Source organism: Carya illinoinensis, chromosome 4, assembly GCF_018687715.1.
Source record: "Carya illinoinensis cultivar Pawnee chromosome 4, C.illinoinensisPawnee_v1, whole genome shotgun sequence".
In the NCBI taxonomy this organism is placed as follows: domain Eukaryota; kingdom Viridiplantae; phylum Streptophyta; class Magnoliopsida; order Fagales; family Juglandaceae; genus Carya; species Carya illinoinensis.
In genome coordinates this window covers 42,967,104-42,989,065 of record NC_056755.1, presented here as the reverse complement: position 1 = coordinate 42,989,065, position 21,962 = coordinate 42,967,104, and the positions used below count along the sequence as shown (strand labels likewise).

Sequence of the window (21,962 nt, the reverse complement as noted above, 5' to 3'; positions counted from 1 at the left end):
TGACATACTTAGCATGACGTACTTGTAATGTACAGTAATACATAACAGAATATATTATGTAACAGATAAAAATTGATGACAGAATAAATTCTGTATAATAGACAATTACATGATAACTTGACATGGCATGACACATATGATAACATACATACATACATACACTGTAGTTCTTTTACTTAGCACACATACATAGTAGACTGCTAGTAAGTTAAAAGCTAACTTACCTCGATCTCCGCGATTCTTATAAAACTTCAAGTGCGATCATGAGGAACTGTAATTAGTGATTCTAAAAGTTAGAACTAAATCACTAATAATTTGAAATATGGAAAATAATAACTTAAAGAGTAAAATTTTCATTTTACTCTCTACATGTGGGAAAATGACCGTTTTACCCATAACTTAAGGATTTTGCATACTAACTCCAAAAGTTTCCAAAATTTACATTCCTCATATAAATTTTGTCCTAAACTTAAATATCAACTCAGAAAAATTTAAAACAAAACACAACTATGGAAAACACACTATGGCCGAAACATCCATAGGCCATTTCCCTTGATTTTTGTTGCAATTCCTTCCAACTTCAAAACTCATGCTTAAACCAAAATTTTGCAACAAATATCTTCCAATTCTAAGTTCAAAACCATACTTAAAACATCCATTTAGAAAAAGCTAATAATTAACACCAAACTTTTTTATAAAAAGATCTAAGCACTTGAATCATAAATTTTGACCTTAAATCAAAATATCTCCAAGAATTTCAAAAATCAAATCTTACTTCTAACATATTCATAATATCATCCTAACATCAACCATGCTTTAAATCATCAATCTAAAGTCACCAAAATCACAAAATAACATTTGGAGTTTTTGGTTTTACACTTAGTCCAAAAACAGAAACTTTTTCCTCAACTAGTTTTGATAATTCTCTTGATCTATGACTTATAATTATATGATCTTCAAACCAAACCATCACATGGTTTAAAAAGATGTCCTAAAACATATATAAGCTTCTAATTCAAGATCACATGGTTAGAAATTAACCAAAACATAAATTTAGCCAAGAATATCCACACTTTGGCTTATTTGAACATCTCTTTGCATAAAATTTCATATCTTTGAAACTAACATCAAATATCTTCAAAATAATAATATAACATGTATATAAGATACTTAGGATCCTCCAATAAAATTATTAAAGTTATTAGAATAGGTTTAGACCACCAAAGAGTTAAACTTTCTCAAAACAGAAACTGTTTTTCCTCTTCCAGTTTCTAAGTTTCTAAATCTAAGAAAATCTTTCATCAAAACCTTTAATCATGCAAAATCCTCAACCAATAGTCATATATACATGTTAACAATACTCCATAAAAATTTCGGACCAATATCTATCCATTAGCTTGGTCAAAAACTCCAAACTATAACATACTCTCCAGATTCACGCCCAGAATGACCTTTCCATGGTTAAAAATACTTTTGACCGACCAAATGACCATGGAATGATACGAAAAATACATCTACGGAAACTAGACTCAAAGAGGAACAACTTATATGAAGGAGACTTTATGATAAAATACTTACAAAAGCTTCGAAATGGGTGTGCAAAAGAACTCCTAAAAGCTGTCCGAGAGAGAGTGTTTGATATTCTTTCAATGGAAAACATAAATGAAGATAATTTCGTGGGGAGGGGTGGCTGGAGATACTTGTGGATAAGATATGGAAGAGATGAGGCTGGAGTGAGAGTTAAGTGTAGTTTTCTCCTACCCAAAAAAATCTATAAATGATTATCTTATAATATTCTATCCAATAATATCTAAAAAAAATCAACTTAAGATATTTTTATCTAATAATATCTATCAACTCAAAATATTTTTACCCAATAATATTCACGAAAATTACCTCAAGATATTTCTTTTTATCTAATAATATCTACAGTTTTGAACAGACGTTTTGTCCGAAAATATGAAAAAATGTTATTGCGCCATAAGACTTTAAATAACCCTCCGAGTCTAATGGCACAAACCATAATACATTTTGACACTTCTAACTATCTCCAATAATCAAAAATACACTTATGATACCATAGTAAATAATAACACTAACTATATAGTTAAACAAAAACCTATACGATTAATGGATTCGTGAAAACTTATGAGGTTTTCACGAGGTTCCTAAAGTTAATAGAAATTTCACAATTGAATTTCTAGCGGGCTGTTACAGGCAGCATATTGATTACTGAGCATTCTTGATTCTGCAATAATCTCAGAATCAGCCTTACTAGAAAAACGGTTCACTGCTCCTATCATGGTATTGACGGCCTCAGGAGAGAAGATTGATGATTGATGCATCAAGGGTTCCTGATTCAACTCTGAAACATTAGTGGAAGAGAATTGCTCAGCCATTCTATCGTTGTGGAAAAACAGAACTCAGGTCAAGAAGTGATTATTTTTTTGGCATCCGATAGATGAAAATGATCATTTTTTTATAGAAACTAAGAGCCTTCAATCTCGTTTGTCAACAACATCAGGCGATTGTTTAAATCTTCAGCCGTATTAAATTCATAGATTTAGGCCTCGAGGCTTTGCAGCACTTGTCGGGTCACGGACGGCTCCATTTTTCAACTATCTACAGTGACTATTAAACGCATCGTTTTCTTCAGTCCATTTACTTGTTGCGGATCCTTTTTAATGATGCCAAAAGGGGGAGAAGTGTTAGACTAGAACATTAACATCGTTTGAATTGCTATATATATTTGGAATTATATTTATACTTTTGCTTGAAAAACTAACGCACATTCTCAGGGGGAGCTTAAGTATTAATTCAGGTTTCAGGTTCTATCAAGTATTTGTCATCATCAAAAAGGGGGAGATTGTTGAACCCAAGATTTCAAGTTTTGTGTAATTATATATTTACACATGGATTTTGATGATAACAAATGAATTCAAAGAATAAAGAAGTCTCAAGCTCAAGTTGTCTACACAATGGAGTCAAGCACATCAAGGAAATAAGCATGAGCAAGAAGGGAACAAGTTCACGTTAAAATTATAGAGTAATGTTGTAAATCTCTTCAAAATTCGAAATTAGGATTAATGCTCAAAATTAATATTTTATCATAAAGCATTAAAATACATTTTCCACATGTGCATGAATATTTTTGAAAATTAAATTTGAAAATTTTGAAAGATGATTGATTGTTATCTTTTGCATGTGCATGCCTTGATTAAAGGGTTGAACTTTGAAAATATTAAAGATGATTGATTGTCATCTTTCACATGTGCATGTTTTATTTGAATATTTTCAAAAGTGGTTGATGCTTTTTTAGACTTATACAAAAAGTATAAGATTAGGTTTGAATTTTTTGAAAATGAAAGTGTGCTCATTTTGTCATATGCCAAAAGTAAAAGATTAGGTTTGATTTTTTTGAAAAAGTGAATGATGTTGTCCTTAACAATTGAAAAAGAAGAACCTTTTATTTGAATTCTTTGAAAAAATGAATGATGTTGTCTTTGACAATTGAAAAAGAAGAACCTTTTATTTGAATTTTTTGAAAAAGTGAATGATATTGTTTTTGACATGTGAATCTTTTTAAATTTGAATATGAAGTCTCATATGCCTATAAATAGATCAATTGAGAGCTTCACATTTACAACACCAAGAGCATACAACATTCATTCAAAGTTTTCATTCTCTCTTCTCTAAACATTGAGCCTTAATCCTTGTTCATTTTGAGAGATATAGTTTGCGTTGTATTGTTCTTATTTCACTCGTTGAGGAGTGTTTTTTGATAACCTACCCACTATCAGCTTTTGTATCAGAAAAAGGGTGTGTATAACCCTTGTGTGTGTAGAAAGTATTTTACACGGGGAATAGTTGAATCACCACGTGTAAGGTGATTGCAAGTGTAGAGGGTGTTCTACACGGATCCTTTGTAGCGGTGTTGTTCAAAGGTGTAATAGGTTTCTATCTCCACCTGAAGGAGGTTGAATAGTGAATTTGGGAATCCTCAAGGGGTAGCTTGAGGCGAGGACGTAGGCAGTGGGGCCGAACCTCGTTAACATACTGAGTTTGCTTCTCTCTTACCCTTACTCTTTATATTTATTGTTATTTCATATTTTGTTTATATTTTATATTATATATTTGATTTATAATTGTTATTTTTTTTAATACAACTCAATTCACCCCCCTCTTGTGTTAGTCCTCTGGGCAAGAGGACCATTAAAGTTCATGAAGTTGATTGGGGTGGTTTGAGATCATATGATGATCTTGATCATAATTAAATTAGACAATTAATTGGAGTTTGGGCATAATCAAATGGAGTTGGTACGACTATTCATTTAGCTTTAGTTTATCATCGAGTTATATTTTATATTAATTCACTAATGTACAACTCATTTATTATTTGAGCTAATTCGAATTTGTTGAAGATTAACTTAATTTTCACAAAATAGATTATTTATACTATATATCTTACATATACTTTATTTTCAAATCTTAACAAACAATTTTCAAATATTTTTGTAAATACATTTTTTTTTTCCTGATAACAAAACTTTAATCTTCATTAATCAATGGATGATTACAAACATAAATCAAACCATAATATTTGAGATAAAAAATCCGGAATACAATCCCACCGCATATTGATACTCTCAACATTTCTCACATATTAAGCAAGAGAATAAGTAGCCATGTTAGCTTCTGTATAGACATGTAAAAAACCATTCCCCAAAATAAGATGATAGCTGTGTTTAATTTTAGAAGAAAGATCACTTGCATCCTGGATTGCTTATAAGAAACTTTATAACTCTTAAATAATGAAACTGCATGTTCAGCAACTTGGTAAGAAGAAATGACAAAATGTTCAAGAATAAATTTATTTCTCCTATACCAAAACTCCCAAGCCAAAGCAAAGAAAGTAGACAAGCTATCATATTGTTTATCTTTACAGAAATTAAAAGCCACCTCAAAGACATTCAAAGAGTTGTCAATAAAAAGTGCCATAAAAATGTTTTCCATGTTTTCTGAAGCTGCTTGCAGCTCACCAAAGCATGATAAATTCATTCTCGTCCATCATTACATAAGCTACAAATCCCATCATTTGGAACATAATAATAGATTTGCCTTTGATGGCAACCCATCCTTATAAGCACACCAAGCAAATATTTTTATCTTGTTAGGAACCACCATTTTTCAAATATGTTTCCAAACCACTCTTTGAGCACTTGCGGTTGAAGACTCGACTTCCTGAGAACCCTATTGGTCTAAAATAAATTTATAACAGCTTCTAACATTGAACAATTCATTCATTTCATAACCCCACACTCTCTTATCTACACTATTCCCAACACATAGAGTTATCTTCAGAATGTCCTCCACAACCCTTGGATTAAAGAGAAGTATTTTGTGAATATTTTATATTCTTGATATAATATCAATATTTATATTTATATATATGAATTCAAGTAACATGATATATAGTAATACGAGTATAATTGCCTTCTGATTTTTTATATACGTAGTTAAGATAATCTTATTGTAAAGTTAAAGAAAATACTAAAAATATAAATGCAAAGTTATTAATGTTTATAGGGTTTTATATGAGTGAAGCCGAGTTTTATACAAGTTGTATTACTACTTAATAATCGATCATAATTTTATGTATATAAATAAATTGAGCCAAACTCAAGAGGAGGCTTGTCAAGCAGTCTGGTCTTTAATGTGCATTAAGATTGTGCCATATCACATATTCTTGTATGTTTTTCGTGGCCTTCTCAAAACCCATATCAAATTTAAGTACCATAGTTAGACGGTGGAACATGTAAATTCTCGTACAATCTTGTGCAAGATTTTAGATACGACTGCACCATTTCAATTATGTTCATCATCTATGACCTGTATATATTATTCGAAAATGATAGTTGTAATCGTGACTGTGTAAGTACTTTAAAAAAAATTAAATAAATATGGGACCTAAATGAAAAGAAATTAATTTTTTAGTAGTGAATTTTACTCTTTTTTAATGTAACTGTATAGCTTTTATGCACTTCACGACTCTATGTAACATTCTTTATATTATTTTAGATGTTTGAATTGCATACTTGAAATTCTTTAGCTGGAAACTGGTATCGTGGTTGCTTTTTAGTTTTTGCTTGTTCGTCATATTAATTGGACCTTTCTACTTTATGTGGGTCTTGGGTCATAAATTATAATTTTACACCTAAAACCTAAGCATGCATCTTCAGTTTTCTTTGTTGGGCTTAGCTGAAATAGCCTGCAACCAAACAAAAGGCTGTGATATATGGGTCTCGTATGGAGTAAAGTTCCAATGCTCAATGAAGCCAATTAACCATATATGCTTGTAATGGTCGACGAATGGTACGGACCTTTTCTAGTTGTCTTGTCTTGTGTGGTTTAAATTAAGTGGGTTTTCTTTTTCTTTTTCTTTCTTTTCATTGGAGTATCCATTTCATTCAATTAAAGAGAGTTACATAATGGAGTTTGGCATCTCATGAACCACATGTTTGGCATGACCAACTTGCATGCGCACCTCCACATTTCCTTCTTCACCCACATGGATCACCTTGAAATTATTGAATATTTGCAATAGAACTCCTATCTCCTTAACCATATTACCTAAAGGAGACGAGTCTTGAGAGGATGAGTTAACCAAATCCACAATTTTCACACAATCATTCTCAAGGATCGATCATCCTGCCCATATATGAGAATCATTTGCAAGCCTCTAGCATTGCACTTGCCCCCCAACACCCTCTGCTGCCCTCAAATCTTGCATATATTAGATGCCATACAATTAAACCAACAGAGGGAAGGATGTGGTCTCATGATCATGAAGAAGGATTAGTGAAAAGTACTAGTTATATATGATGGACAGAAACATAAGCTAAAAAAATTATATATATGATGCTTTATATTTACTTGATAGCAGCATTGGTAACAGTTCCTATCTGGTTCTTCTCATCTCTGTTTTTCTTTTTTTAATCATAGTCCTTCAATACATACAATGAACAATTCATCGAAAACTCGATGTAATATAAAGCAAGACATACATAGATTAAGATGCATTATTATTATTATTATTATCATCAATTGTATAAAAACCTAATAGTAAGAGTTGAAGCTTGATATGTGCAATAAAATATAGAGACAAATGATCAATTAGACTCTGTTTTTGGTTTGGTTTACTTATTTTGTGTTAATGTTAGTGGGGACGAATAAATCTGGATGCTAACCTGTTTGGTGTTGACAAATATTACCCACTTGGGTTGGTGGGTGCCTGCTGCCACTAATAACAAACATGGAAGTTTGATATTTTTGGGACATTAGCGTCTGATGTGATTTGTGTCAAATCCAAGGATCAAATACAAGGGTTAATTATGTTTGAACCATTACCCAACTTGGATATTTGTGGGCCAACTGCTATACCATATCTGGAAGGTTGATAGTGTTGCAGTACAGTCTACCTTTTGACAAATGCTAAACAAATCCAAATTATCAATTCAATGGCCTGAATTATTAGAAAATAAACCTAAAGTAAGTATTGGGGTATGTGCCATGACAATGCTGGATCTACAAGGCGGTGACATTTGCTGCAGCCTGCTTGGACAAACCAAGGTTTGAGGCAAAACATACTTGAGACTCTGTTTTAGGGCTGGTTTATGTATTATTAACATAAAATGCTAAAAGAAAAAAAATGTCCTGAGGACATAAAGAAATCTAGATGCACGCTTGTTTTATGTACCGTGAATGCAAAAGTTTGTTGGTCAGGATTAGGTGTCCAAGTTGATAAGTTTAAATAAAATTAAGTGATTAAAATGATAAGGTTTATTTTATTATTATGTTTGTAATTTTAAATAAATGTAAAATATTTATTGACTTTATCTATAACAATATTGGATTTATATAGAAGTCTTAGAGGATATTTATATAAGTTATTTATGTTAAATTCAAGTCTATAAGGATCTACACTTATCTAAAATAAAAGTTGAATAGAAATCAGTTATTCCATCTGTCAAGAGACATCTTGTGTCAGACTCGTCCCGTTAGCAAAATCTTATTGAAACTGGAACTCTTTCTAAATTGTTTATTTAAGAAATCTTATTGGTTAGGATATGTAAAGATTTAGATCTATATATTTTCTAGAGTACTTTCTAATACATATTTTGATGAGAAAGTTTTTTAATAAATTTTCATATTTCTTTAAATCTCTTTTTGAATGTGATCGTGCTCCAAGTTTGAAAGATCGTTGATTGGATTTTAGTAACTGAAGTTTCAGGAGGAAAGACAATATTTGAAAATTGCTAAAGGATCTAATTGCTACTGCAATAGAAGACATTTCTCTCAATAAGTAAGAGAGTGAAGTTATAAAGATTTTATAATTGATGATTACTAGTAATTAATTTTTAAATAATAAAATTGACTTTCTTGAATTTGACTGTTTGTATAATTTTATCTTTAAAGAGTTTTTTAAAGAATTTCTTTTCATAATCAATCGTTATGTTACGCAAGTTTGTTTGTTTGTTTACTTTGAGTATTTGATTTACTTAATAATTATAATATTAATATTTAATCAATTTAAATAAGAAAATTAATGGATAATTTCATAATTTTACACAGATACCTCGGGAATTTCATAGACCGACATTACCCAGTTGGGGTTGGTGGGGCCTAATGCCATTAACATGTACGGAAGTTTGATATGTCACATTCCCTGATTTTTTTTTTTCTTTACGCAGATCAATGATCTTCACAGTGGGTTGTGTCTGAATTATTACCCAACTTTGGTTTGTGGGACTTACTGTCATACTATATGTGGAAGGTTGATATTGTTGTCGGACACTCTGCTTTTTGTCTAATCCAAGGATTTGGATGAACAATATGGATAGATGCCTGAGTTATTAAGAAAAAGAAGTGAAAGCGGAGCATTGGGCTATGGACAATGACAATGCTGGGTTGGCAGGGTGGTAACAGTTGCTGCCTAGGACAAACCAAGTTCGACATCTCTGGTTAATTAAAATAAAAAATTTCATCTTATTTTATTTTAATTTATTATTATAATTTTTTTAAATTTTTATATAAAATATAATAAATAATTTAATTTTTTAAAATTTCAATACAAAATTAATATTATAATAATATTTTATTTATTACTATTTAAAATATTTATTCTCATATCAAAATTAGAACAGATGGTAAATAAAAAGAAAAAACAAAAAAGCCAACAAGTTCATGCCTTAACAACTGAAATTGTTTGCTCAATAAATTAAAGGGATTATGCCATTTTCTTTTATCATATCAAATACTTCTGGCAAGAAACCTAAAAACAAAAGATACTTTATGTTATTGAGAGATTTTTTTTTTGTTTTCTTTCAATTTTCTTATTCATTTTGGAAAATTACAATTTGTGGCAATTATGTAAGCTGGCCAGCTGTGAAATACAAAGGCAAAGTAGAACTATACATTTAAACAACAGCAAATATGAACAGATTTTCATGTCAGACTTTAGACTGCAATAATAGAGGTAGAGAAGAAGATCTTGCAATTGATAACGACTCTCTTTTCAACTTTACAAACAACAGAATTGAGTAGGACAACTAGGACTTGGATCTAACTCCCATAATGATTATTGAAACGGCTAAACTCTATACAAAATTGATTTTGCTCATCAAGTGAAGATAGGAGAAAGAGGAGAAGAAGAGATATAACCAAAGAACAAACAAAGGAATAACAAGAAAATGAAGGTACCGAAAAAAAAAAAGAATCACTAAAGGCTGGCACTCTCTGATGGGCTCAAGCTACTCCCACATGGGCTCAGGCTCAGAAGTTGCTCTAAATATTCAGCTCCCAAGTCCTCAAATACCACCACATTTTGTGCGCTTGGTTCTTCTTTCCCTCTACTTTTCCTAGCCATAGATTTTCTTCTCATGGAGTGCTTCCTCTTCAGTGCCACCACCGGCGAGCAGTCTGCCTCCTCACAGCCATATTTCATGCCTTGCAGTGACTCCCTGACCACTTCCACTGGAAAATTGAGCACAGCCAAGGTTCCCCTCATTGAAAATGCAGCTTGGTCGTATGCCAGAGCAGCTGCCTCTGCACTGTCAAATGTTCCAAGCCATACCCTGATGCCATGCCTTGTTGAATCTCTTATCTCCGCTGCGTACTTGCCCCACGGCCGCCTCCGAACCCCTCTATAGGACTTCTCTTTCTTGCAAGGTTCTTCCTCTGCAATGGAAGTGACTTCCTCTTCCTTGACAGCACCTATGGAATTGGTTTCCCATGTTTCCTTGGCTCCCTTGGCGATGACATCCAGAAGTAGCGTTTCTTCGGAGTCGTTGAGGTTGAAGGGAAGTGAATTGTGGTGGAAAAGAAGCTCGTCCCATGAGAAGGATTCATTAAGTGATGACCATTCCTGGGAGAATTCTGAACATGGGGGCTGAAAATACCAGGATTCCATGGTGGAATTCAGGGTTTGGAGATATATTTCGATGCTTTTTTGGGGTGGTCTTGGTGTTGTAGTTGGTCTTATGGCAACTGTGTCGGTATGACAAAGGTTTGAAACACCTAACCCTTTATATACCCAAAGAAAAGAGGGGATTTGAATGGAGAAAAAGAAGATGAAATCAAAAGGAACCATTAAATTAAAGCAAGTTGAGAGTAAGATTATTGGAGAAGGAGGATGATGTCCTTGGATCCTAATCATAATTTAATTAATTTAATGTAAATATCTTTGTCCTTGTATCCTAATTTATAATTTAAATGAAAATATCTATTTAGGTCCACATAATGGGGTGGGAGTGATTAAACCACGTGTGTCAAATGAGCATGGCAGCGAGGATCGATGGACCCAAATAAATGGCATATTTAGGTGAAGTCTTATTCGATCATGAAATGGCCTATTTTGCTTGTCATGGTAAGTAGATTGCCGCCTATGTTCTATTTTGGTGGGTGCTTTTCCTGGCAATAAGGCTGGGTGGCGTCCAAAAGTAGTGTGTGGATTTGGATGCAGGTGATGGCATTGTTTAGGTACTAAATCTTGGTTTATGTTAATGGTTGCAAGAATCTGATTGGGTTTTTGTCCTTTTATTAGGACATTAATTTAGTCAGTGCAGTTGATACGTGCCCCCTAATCATGACAATTAATATCATAATAAACCAATTAGTATAATAATAATTATTTTATTTTTTAAAATAACTCAGTTTCAAAGTCATACGCGGAAGGAAACTTTTAAATTATAACGTCGTTAATTATTAATTATAATGTCATAGAATCTGGAAAGAGTGATCTATCCAGTTATACTAAGATATGAACCTACTAAGGATCGAGCACCCTTTTTAAATTTTATTGTACTAAAATCGTCAAGCCTCAAAGAAACTAATGTTTAGACTAGCTTTGTAATTTTCTTGATCAGCAAACAGAGATATAAGGGAAAAGAAAATTATTAATTAGATTCATGCATGTTCTCCCTATGGATGGACCTAGATGATCTTTCTGTGGAGAATAATTGGAAGGCCATGAGGCATATTCTGCCATGAAAAAACTTTATATATCAAGATGACCCGAAAGTGATTCTGAGGCATTGTTTCACGTTTATGACATGCAGAAACACTTATATCTGATTATAGTCATCTTCTCATGGTTACGGGTCAATGAAACTTATTTCTAGAAGTAGGGCAAAGAATACATTTATTTTTGAATGGCCTGAATAAACTTGAATTGAATCTTGTTTTGTGGAAGTTTGGAGGTGGTCCTGGAACGGAGATGTTTTAATTTGTCTCCATCGATGATCACATTATATTTTAGTAATTTGCTCGAAAGTCCATTCCCTTAGGAGGACTTTCCAGATTCAAACTTCTCTTTCTATCCAAAAGTTGTTTGGAATTCCAAACAGCTCAAACAAGGGGGCCTGCATCTGGACCTTTATTAAAATGTCACGACTCACAATCAAACATGTGCTACTTTCTTAGCAATCCTCAACGTCTTTTTCTATCTCACAGTCATCTCATCTAAAGCAATGGATCATAGTATGTATTATTTTGACCAGTCATCTAGGCTATTAATTTATTAATTGGTTGATTTTCGAAATCACATCTCGAGTAAAAAAGCTTTTTGAGTCAGGACTTACAAATGAATAAGATGTGATGACTTGTAAAATGGTCAAAATACTCTATATTTTATACTTAATGATTATAGATTAAGAGTTTTGAATTTTGACAAATTATCTAGGCCGGTTACTTATTTATCAATTGGTTGATTTTCAAAATCACATCTCGAATAAAAAACTTTCAGAGTCAAGACTCACAAATGAATAAGATGCGATGACTTGTAAAATGGTCAAAATACTCTATATTTTATGCTTAATGATTATAGATTAAGAGTTTTGAATTTCATTTCGATATCTTTAAAGTTTAGTGAGAAGAGATGCTTGTTGTTAATGTAAATCGAAGGTATCTTTTGTATGCACCTACCATTATATATACCACTTGTATTGTGCATGACGTGTATATCATCACAATTACACCACCCACCAAGTATTGAAAAGAATTTTCCACCTAATCGTGCTGTTAATTAATAGAAAATTCATTCTATATAACCTAAGAAAACAGAAGAAAAAACCAAAGGTTACTCGACTACACTCAAGTGAGTGAACAGTTGATTAGTTGCACGTGTGGGTCCAACAAATCTATAGCCTCGGCCACAAGGCATTTAAATCTTGACCAGATTTAAACGCCTTGTGGTCATGAAATAGTCTCAAGGTCATAACGATTCATGGTACATGGACATTTCCGATGATTCCTCTCTCTCTCTCTCTCATACAAATTACAAGGACCCACAAATGGCTGGTTCCTAGCCACAATTTTTAGACCAAACCCTACGTCACAGTGATTTTCAAGCTCTAACCATAAATCCGCCGACGTCACGGGGTAATTGACAGTCAACATCGGCGCCATTTTCATTTTAGATAAACATGTAAAATATTGTAAGGGCTTGTCAACTTTTTTTTTTTTTTTTAAATCCACGCTAGCTCTAGAGCATCAGGCATATATATATATATATATATACACACACACATAAAGAACAAAATTAACCTTCTTAAAATTAAAGCAGATTTGTAAAATACGAAGTAGCTTATGTAGATCATTAAGAAAATAAATCAGCTCACTTACTTACAAGACATGCTGCATACTTGCTATGTGGATGATACTATTCAGTGGTGCATGCAAGGCATCATTGCACAAACTTTCACTATAAGAAAAATAGATTTTTGCGATCAATTTATTGCAACGAAAAGATTATTAACAACCAATTTTGGTTGTTAATAGTCTTTTCGTTACAATAAATTAGTCACAAAAATCTGTTTTTCTTGTAGTGTTTATTCATTCACGGGTCTTAACTTGTTATTGGCTATATATGATGGAATTATCCAAGCTAGCTAGCTAAATTGTTCATCAATTAGCAACTCTAGACAATATAATTAGATCATGGAGGATATGATCAATTAATATATATCTTGCGTGTGAATGAAAGAAATTCACGTGCCTTTCTATACAATTTTCATTTCTCTATCGATCGATTGGTTTAATTAATAATTTGGTGGTCACGACGATCGAGCAACTTGCGCCATGTTTGTGATGTCACTCAAGGAAGTTTTCGTTTTCCAGCTTTTTCTTTGGCCATATGGGACCGTGGAATAGAACCCTTTGGAGCATGGTGCATGCATCCGTTCGTACTCCTCAGATAGACGATCGATATTGGCGTAGAAATTAGGTGCATGGAGGAGGAGGAGGTAGGTTTAGATCCATTAATTTCTAGTACTTTTCACATCAAAATTAATTAAAATATTGCGCGCATGCAGACATTTAATGTGTCCTGCCAAATTGTGATTGTTCGTTTTTGTCCACATATATTCATCGATCGATCGATGATAGGGATCATATCGACGGAGTTGTTCATCATGATCAGTTGTGTTTTGTTTTTGGTTTATGCTTTATAAGATATATACCGGGAATCATTAACTTATATATTTATAAGCCAAAACAAAAACAAAATGGCTGATCTATTAATTCATTAATTTACTTGAATTTTATAAAAATCAATACCCCATGTGTGGCTTAAACATTAATATTAATGCAAGTGCGTGCATGTATGATCTCGTGTTAAAGTTACTTTATAGCTTATATTCTGCTTGATCTTATTGAGAGAGAGAGAGAGAGAGAGAGAGAGAGAGAGAGAGAGAGAGAGAGAGATTGAAAAAGGGAGATGAAGACAAACTTACATGCGTCATCCAATTTAGTAAAGCTTTTTGGAACCTAATATTAATAATTACCGCCCATATATATATTATATAAACGTCATACTAATATATATATATATATATATATATATACACATTTGGTTAGTTATAAAGTGATGGGTCAAATGCTAGTATTCCATCTTTATCCATTAAAAAAAGCAAAAAAAAAAAAAAAAAAAAAAAGGAATGATTTGCTAATTCCCTGATCGACCATTAACCAGCTAATTCAGTCCATAGAGTTCATTATCATTGAAGTAGTCAATTCTGTGGGCATAAGCATCCATCATCAACCACCTCAATTAAACATATATATATATATATATATACACAGACAAGTTGCCTCCTAACAAACATAGAATATGTATATATGGGAAAGATCTTTGCATTGTGACCTTTATTTCCCAGTTTTGGTTATAAGTATCTTGATTTTTTTTTTTTAATTTTATAAAAATGGCTACTACTTAGTGGGCTTCTCTGATGGGATTTGCTCGAGATTGTAGCATACTCGATCAGGGGTAGGCAGGTCGTATACGTTCCCTTAAAATCGATGCGCACGTTCAATTGCGCAATGATAGTAATTAATCAAATTTTTAATTATATATCTTTAGATAAACTATCTAGATGTATTTTATATATTGATAATGAGGATGATCCTCCATTATTAGACGTACAATTATATACTATATTATTTTAGTTTATTCAATATTAAACATGCTCGATTAGGAAACAAAAGAACATATCGATCGAGCCTTAAAATCATGTTAATTATCTTAATTTTAAGCCAAGTCAAAAGGTTAAGATTCTCATGCACCCATGCACCATAATCTGCACGTGTCCAATCTAAATTAATTACAGCGGTACATTATTTTATGTTTAATATCTAATATTGGTACTTTTTTTTCACTTGTTTGGAGAAAATTAGGAATTAATTAGACTTGGGTTATGACTTATAGATACAAAATATCACAGAGCTATAAGAATAAAAATACTTCTATAAATGAATTATTAGCAAGCCACGCGCAGAAAGAAGTACCATGCATGCTCATGAATTAAGCCGTCATTTTTGAATCTTTGATCAAGCTGGTTTAAGAATATGGTTCAAGTGGAGAGCATTAATGTGCAATAGACACATTCAAATATAATATATATGTATATTAACAAAGTCAATGAGTACGCGCGGCTGATCATGATCAATTCTGATCAGCTTGACGGTTCGATCGGATGCGACAAAAACGCATATATTAATACATAAATCAAGTATTAAATTGGGATTTCTCTGCTTTAATTAATTAATTAATTAATTTTGTTTGTAAATGAAGTTTATAAATGAAATCAGTTTTAATGGAATATTGGACATTTTTCTTATATACGTTTATAAAATAAATTAAACAATTAATTTGCTTGTATTTTTATTGAAAAAGTTTTTAAGGGAAATCTCCACTTAATTACCCTGTCAAAGTAACTCTCACTTTAATTTATAATAAAATGACAAATAATTAAATAATTAAATCATTAAAGTAGTCATATTATCCTATTAATCCATGCAGATCTATCACATGATATCCCAACACGTGGCTCTAGACACATGATCTGTATCTAATTTTTATCTTTATGCTAAATATTTCCAAATTATAAAGCTTTAGTCTTATATATGACATCACGTCATCGTGAACTATACCATTATATTATGAGAAATGATTTGTGCAGTCGGCAAATACAGTCGGTGTAGAGTCATTTTGAAAAAAATGAATTAATATAGGACCTATATAAAAAAAAAATTATTTTTATAACTTTTTTTATTCATTCTGTACAACCATGAAAAAAAAAATATTTTTATATTTTTTTAATTTATTCCGTACAGCCGACTGCATGCCGACTGCGTCTAGCAAAGCCTTATATTATTATCAAATTACAATTAGTGCTATAAAATCACATCGTATTTTGCACACTTTTGGACTAGCTTCCAGCAACTTGAATCTTGGTCCTCTTACCTATATACTTAAAAAAACACAGAGGGAGAGAGGCCTTGGTGGAGGTCAGGGAGTCTCTGATGTTTAAATCAATATATCTCCTTAATAGTTTGTGCGAGAGTTTAGCCAAATCAGAAAGAGTTCTTTGTACTTAGGGTCGACTTTTATACTAGGTTTTTTAGTAGAGACAACCTATACCTTGCCTTAAGGAGCTTCTGTACTTCAACTATTTGCCTAGTCAAAATCATTTAATACTGCGTGGCTCCTGAGGTAAATATGGCATAGAGTCTGGGGAGCGGCGCTATTAATGTGGCGTGACTCCTTGACGACACTTTAGCCCACTAATGATCATTGTTAAGCCTCTTCATGCCTGCTGTCAAGAGATCGAAACTCCCTCGCATCTTTCATCCACACAAAACTTGAAATGAACAAGTAATGTAAAGAGAAATCTCATTCTCATTCATCTGCTTAATGATACAAAAACTACTACTATATTTACATTACAAAAAGTAGAAAATAAAAAGTTCTAAAAACTAGCTTTTAATCTCCTATTTAGTTACAAGTAATGATCTGCAGCTTTATGGACAATATGGTTTAGACAATGCTTTACATATCAAGTTCCTGACATTTTATTGTGTGCAACCATGTATTTCACATATGATTTCTTACTTTTCTGTGACAATACTTTCTTCTTTTTGCAGCTGCTCTCTATTTATCTTCTACTGCAATATGCTTTATTTTTTCTTTTGTTGCTGCATGTATTTCTTGGTCATTGTAGAGTACTTCATATCTACTTTTGATGCTGCCGCATTTCTTTGTGTGTTGCAGCTTTGATGCTCAGTGTCCTCGTGTCCTTCTTGCTTACAATCATTCTCTTTATGTTTTATTTCGTGAGACTCCTTCTCAAGATGAGCATAGATATTTAGAATTCCCATCTTAGATGATATAAATTAAAAGGTAGAAGCTAATAAAACTTTAGTGAAAATGTCTGCCAATTAGAACCTTAAGACAATGTGGATATGAGTGATCACTCCAGCTAGGAACTTTTCTCAAACAAAATGGCAGTCCAACTCTATGTGTTTAGTCCTTTCATGGAAGATGGGGTTCCTTGTGATCTGGATAGCTGCTTGGTTATCACAGAATAAGTGAGCAGATTGTTCATGATTGATATTGAATTCTCTTAACAGACCAAGAAACCACACGATTTCACAACTTGTGGAAGCTAATGCCTTATATTTTGCCTTAGCTAAAGAACTAGATACAGTTACTTATTTATTTGATTTCCAACTTATCAATGAGTCTCCAATGAACATACTAAAACCTGTGACAGATCTCCTGGTCTCGAGACAAATGGCCCAATCAGAGTCACTATATGCATTTGAGTGTAAAGATGATCTTGATGACAAGAAATGCTCTAGCCTATGGATCCTTTGAGATATCTAAGAACTCTATAAGCTGAGTGCATATGAGTTTGTGAAGACTTGTCCATAAATTGGCTTAGAACATTCACAACATAAGTGGTGTCTAGCCTGGTAATTATTAAGTCAATGAGTCTTCTAATGAGTCTTTTATAGCCTGGTATACTTTCTTTGACAGATATTGATTCCAAAAGATGACCTTGCAACCTTTGGGATAAGGAAATATTTTAGGGGTTCAAGGTCTTTGAGTTTGAACTTGCTGTGAATGTAAGCTTTGAGTGAATCAATTTCATCTTAAGGATTACTTCCCATTATGATATCATCCACATATACTAGGAATGTCGTGAACTCTTTTTGACTAACTTTAGTGAATAAAGAATAGTCAGATTTAGATTGCTTAAATCCAATAGAAGTGAGTGAGTTAGAAAACTTCGAAAACCATTGCCTTGATGCTTGTTAAAGTTCATAGAGGGACTCATTTAGTTTGCATACTAATTTCTCCCCCTCAATCTGCTCTTTGTGAATGTGATATCCTAGTGGCATCTTCATATAAATCTCCTCATTGAGATCCCCATGTAAAAAGGCATTATGACCATCCATTTAAGATAAGAACCAGTTGTGAATAGATGCTGAGACAAGGAAGACACGAAATGTGGTGAGTTTAGCCACTAGACTGAATGTTTCTTGGAAATCAAAATCTTCTATTTGAGTATACACATTGGCTACAAGTCTAGCTTTGTGTCTTTTAAAAGAACCACCAGATTTGAGCTTCACTTTGTAGACATATTTACAACCATTGGCAATTTTGTTGGGAGGAGGGAGGTAACAGTTCAAGTGTTATTTTCCTCTAAAGTAATGAGTTCAACTTGCATTCAATGAGTTCAACTTGCATGGCGTCTTGCCAATGTTTAAATTTCACAGTTTCACTATAGGAGTTAGGTTCAGAGAATAGGGAGAGTGAAATAAAAAAGGATTGGTGAGATGGGGAGATGTGTTTGTAGGTAAGGTGATGATTGAGTGAACGAAGTGTGGAGGATGGAGAGGATGCATTGAAAGGTAGAGGTTTTGTTATCTGGTAATGGTATTGTTGGAGATAGACATGTTGATGCCTATCTCCGATGGACCTTCGAGGAGTTGGATCAGAAGATGAGGTGGCATGTAGCTCATCAAGAGGAGGTGAAAGAAGAGGTGGATCAAAAGAGGTAGTAGGCAGAGGTGTTTCAAGAGGAGGTGGTTCAAATTGTAGAGTGAAATTGGATGTGTTAGATTGTAGCTCATCAAGTGGAGGTGGAAAGTAGCTGTGGTGGAGGAGGTAAAACCAAATTTTGAGGGAATGAGGAGTGAATGTCTAAAAAGGAATGAGAGGAGGGAGTGGAGGTGAAGGAGTGGAATGGAAATAAAGATTCATGGAACATTACATTCCTAGAAATAAAGGTGGAATAAGTCTCTATGTCATAGAGCTTGTACCTTTGATGTTTGCAGGGTATCCTAGGAAAATGCAAGGCTTGGTTCAAGGTTCAAACTTGGTTCTGTGGTGGTTAGGAGTGCTAGCATCACTTAGGCAGCCAAAGACTCGAAGATGAGCATAGGAGGGTGGTGATGAAAAAAAACCTTTCATAGGGAGTCTTGTTAGAGAGGAAGGATGTAGGGATACTATTGATGATGTATGCTGTAGTTAAAATGGCATATCCCCAAAAAGGAGTAGGTAATCTAGCTTGAAAGAGGAGTGCTCTAACAACATTCAAGAGGTGTTGGTGTTTCCTCTCGACAACACCATTCTGTTGAGGAGTATACAAATATGATTTTTGGTGAATGATGCCATGGTCTTTACAAAAATCAGCCATGTCAAATTCAAGATCATTGTCAGTTCTAATTTTCTTAACTTTACTATTGAATTGAGTATGTATGAGCTAAAAGGATGATTGCAGGATAGCCTTTTTGTCTGGTTTTAGTTTCATTAAAAAAAAAACCCAAGTGACTTTTGAATAATTATCCAATATGATTACAAAATAATGAAAACCTTGAATTGATGCTTAAGAATATGAGCCTCATAAATCACAATGGATTAAGTCAAAAGGAAATGAACTAGTGGATACACGTGAAAGAAAAGGAAGATGTTTTTGCTTGGCCAAATGACAGATTTTACAATGAGATAGGTTCTTGGACTTTACATTGGGAACAAGAGAATGAATTAAATTCATTCTTTATGAAGATAAGTGTCATAATCTAAAGTATCATAGGTCAAAATCCTGTTGTATAGCTACTTGGTTGACTCGAGCTTGAATGGAAAGAGCTAAAGAAAGGGCTGATGTTGCTGTCATGAGATGGAGGTAGTAGATAATAGCGGCCAACATGAACCTTAGCAAGTCCAATCGTTATTTATGAAGAGAGGACCTGAATGAAGCAGAGATCTCTTAAGAAAAATATACATGTATTTGGTTTTTGAGTGAGCTTTAACTGAGATGAGGTTGAAAGTGAATGAGGGTTCACATAAGATATCAGTTAGTGACAATGAATTTGATAGCTTAACAGTACCTATGTGTGTGATTTGAGCCGTTGAGCTATTTGGGAGTTGCACAAAAGCTTATATGCAAGAAGAGGGATTGTCAAAGAAGGAGGTGGAGCACACCATGTGATCAGTGGCTCCTATGTCCATGATCCATGGTGTGTTATAAATATCAGAGTGCTTATGCTGGAAAGATGAACTGTGTTTGCAGTGATTCATAGTACTAAGATGAAATTGATCAACATGTATGGAAAGAGAGCGGAGAGGCAGTGATGATTACTTGCTAAATTTGTGTAAAGTGTGGTCGAGGAGCTCGTTTCAGAAGTGTTTGGTTTGGCAGGAGTAGGTGTGGGTAAAATTAGCTTGGTTTGTCTCAAGTTCATCTAAGGAAATTGAGTATTGACAAGATTCATGAGGTGTTGTGCTTGTGCTTGATAGAGGTTTAGTTGAGAGGCACGTGGGTAGGTACTTCCTTAGGTGTGAGGTGGTAATATGTCCAGTAACTTGATTTGCAAAATATGAAGCAGCAGAGATATTTCCGAACTTGGTTTTGGTAAACTTAAAGTTTGGTAGGAAGTCTACTACCTTATAGCACTTATCTTTTATATGTCCCAATTTACTGCAATGGTGACAAACCAGGTCTAATCTTTTCTTTTTTTTTTTGGAAAGTTTTGCTAGGCAAGAAGGGCAGAGGGTTTTGAGATGGGCAAGGCTATATTCTTTGCTTGCCTTTGTCTTTCTTCTTGCAAAATTAGTGAAAATGTTTTGTCCAATGAAGGCAAAGGACTTAGTAAAATGATTTTTCCTCTTACATAATCATAGCTATCATTTAAGCCCATTAAAACTTAAAGACATAATATTCTTGTTGAACCTCACCAACATTTTTCAAGGCATCATAGGTACACTTTCCACAAGAACAACAAGGAAGAGGTCTATAACTATGTAACTCTTCCCAAATAGCATTAAGATATGTAAAGTAATAACTTACAGAGAGATGTCCTTGAACAATGCCACTAAACTTGTGTTGGAGATGATAAATTCAAGTTTCATCCGGTTGAGCAAATTTTTCTTTAAGTTTATCCTAAACTTGTTTAGCTGAAGTCGTGAAAAATACATTAGATGCAATATCTTTTGAAACAAAATTTAGGATCCATGCAAAGAGGATGTTGTTGCATTTTAGCCATGAAACATAGGAAGGGTTTGACAAATCAGGAGTGGTGATGTTGCCATCCAGGAAACCTGATTTGTTCTTGATAGAAATGGAAAGCAGAAATGATCTGTTTCAAGAAATGTAATTTGAACCAGTTAATAGGGCTGAGACAATCATAGTGTTAGCATTGTCACTGTGATTAGGAAGAAGAGACTATTTAAACCCTCAAGGGAAGGAGGAGGAGAAGAAGAAGAGGAAGATATTATAATTTATAAGATGAGGTCTGTTTGCAAATTAAGGAAACATAGCAGTAGAGATGTCTCACTCTGATACCATGTTAAAATAAGAACATAACTTGAAATAAAAAAAAAATAAAAAAAATAAAAAAAATAAAAAAAAAAGTAGTGTAGAGAGAAATCTCATTCTTACTCATATGTTTGATGATACAAAAACTACTGCAATATATATATATATACATTACAAAAAGCAGAAAAGAAAAAGTTCTAAAAACTAACTTTTAATCTCCTATTTAGTTACAAGTAATGATTTGCAGCTTTATGGACATTATGGTTTAGACAGTGCTTTACATATCGAGTTCCCGACATTTCCTTG

The 21,962-nt window shown here is 33.2% G+C and overlaps 1 protein-coding gene across 1 annotated transcript; it reads right to left on the bottom strand.

Moving 5' to 3' along the window:
- Nucleotides 1–9,536: 9,536 nt before the first annotated feature.
- LOC122306897 (ethylene-response factor C3-like) lies at nucleotides 9,537–10,702 on the bottom strand. Its single transcript, XM_043119454.1, has one exon. It carries the CDS (start codon nucleotides 10,646–10,648, stop codon nucleotides 9,779–9,781), a length of 870 nt encoding a protein of 289 aa, XP_042975388.1. The 5' UTR covers nucleotides 10,649–10,702; the 3' UTR covers nucleotides 9,537–9,778.
- Between the last annotated feature and the right edge of the window lie 11,260 nt (nucleotides 10,703–21,962).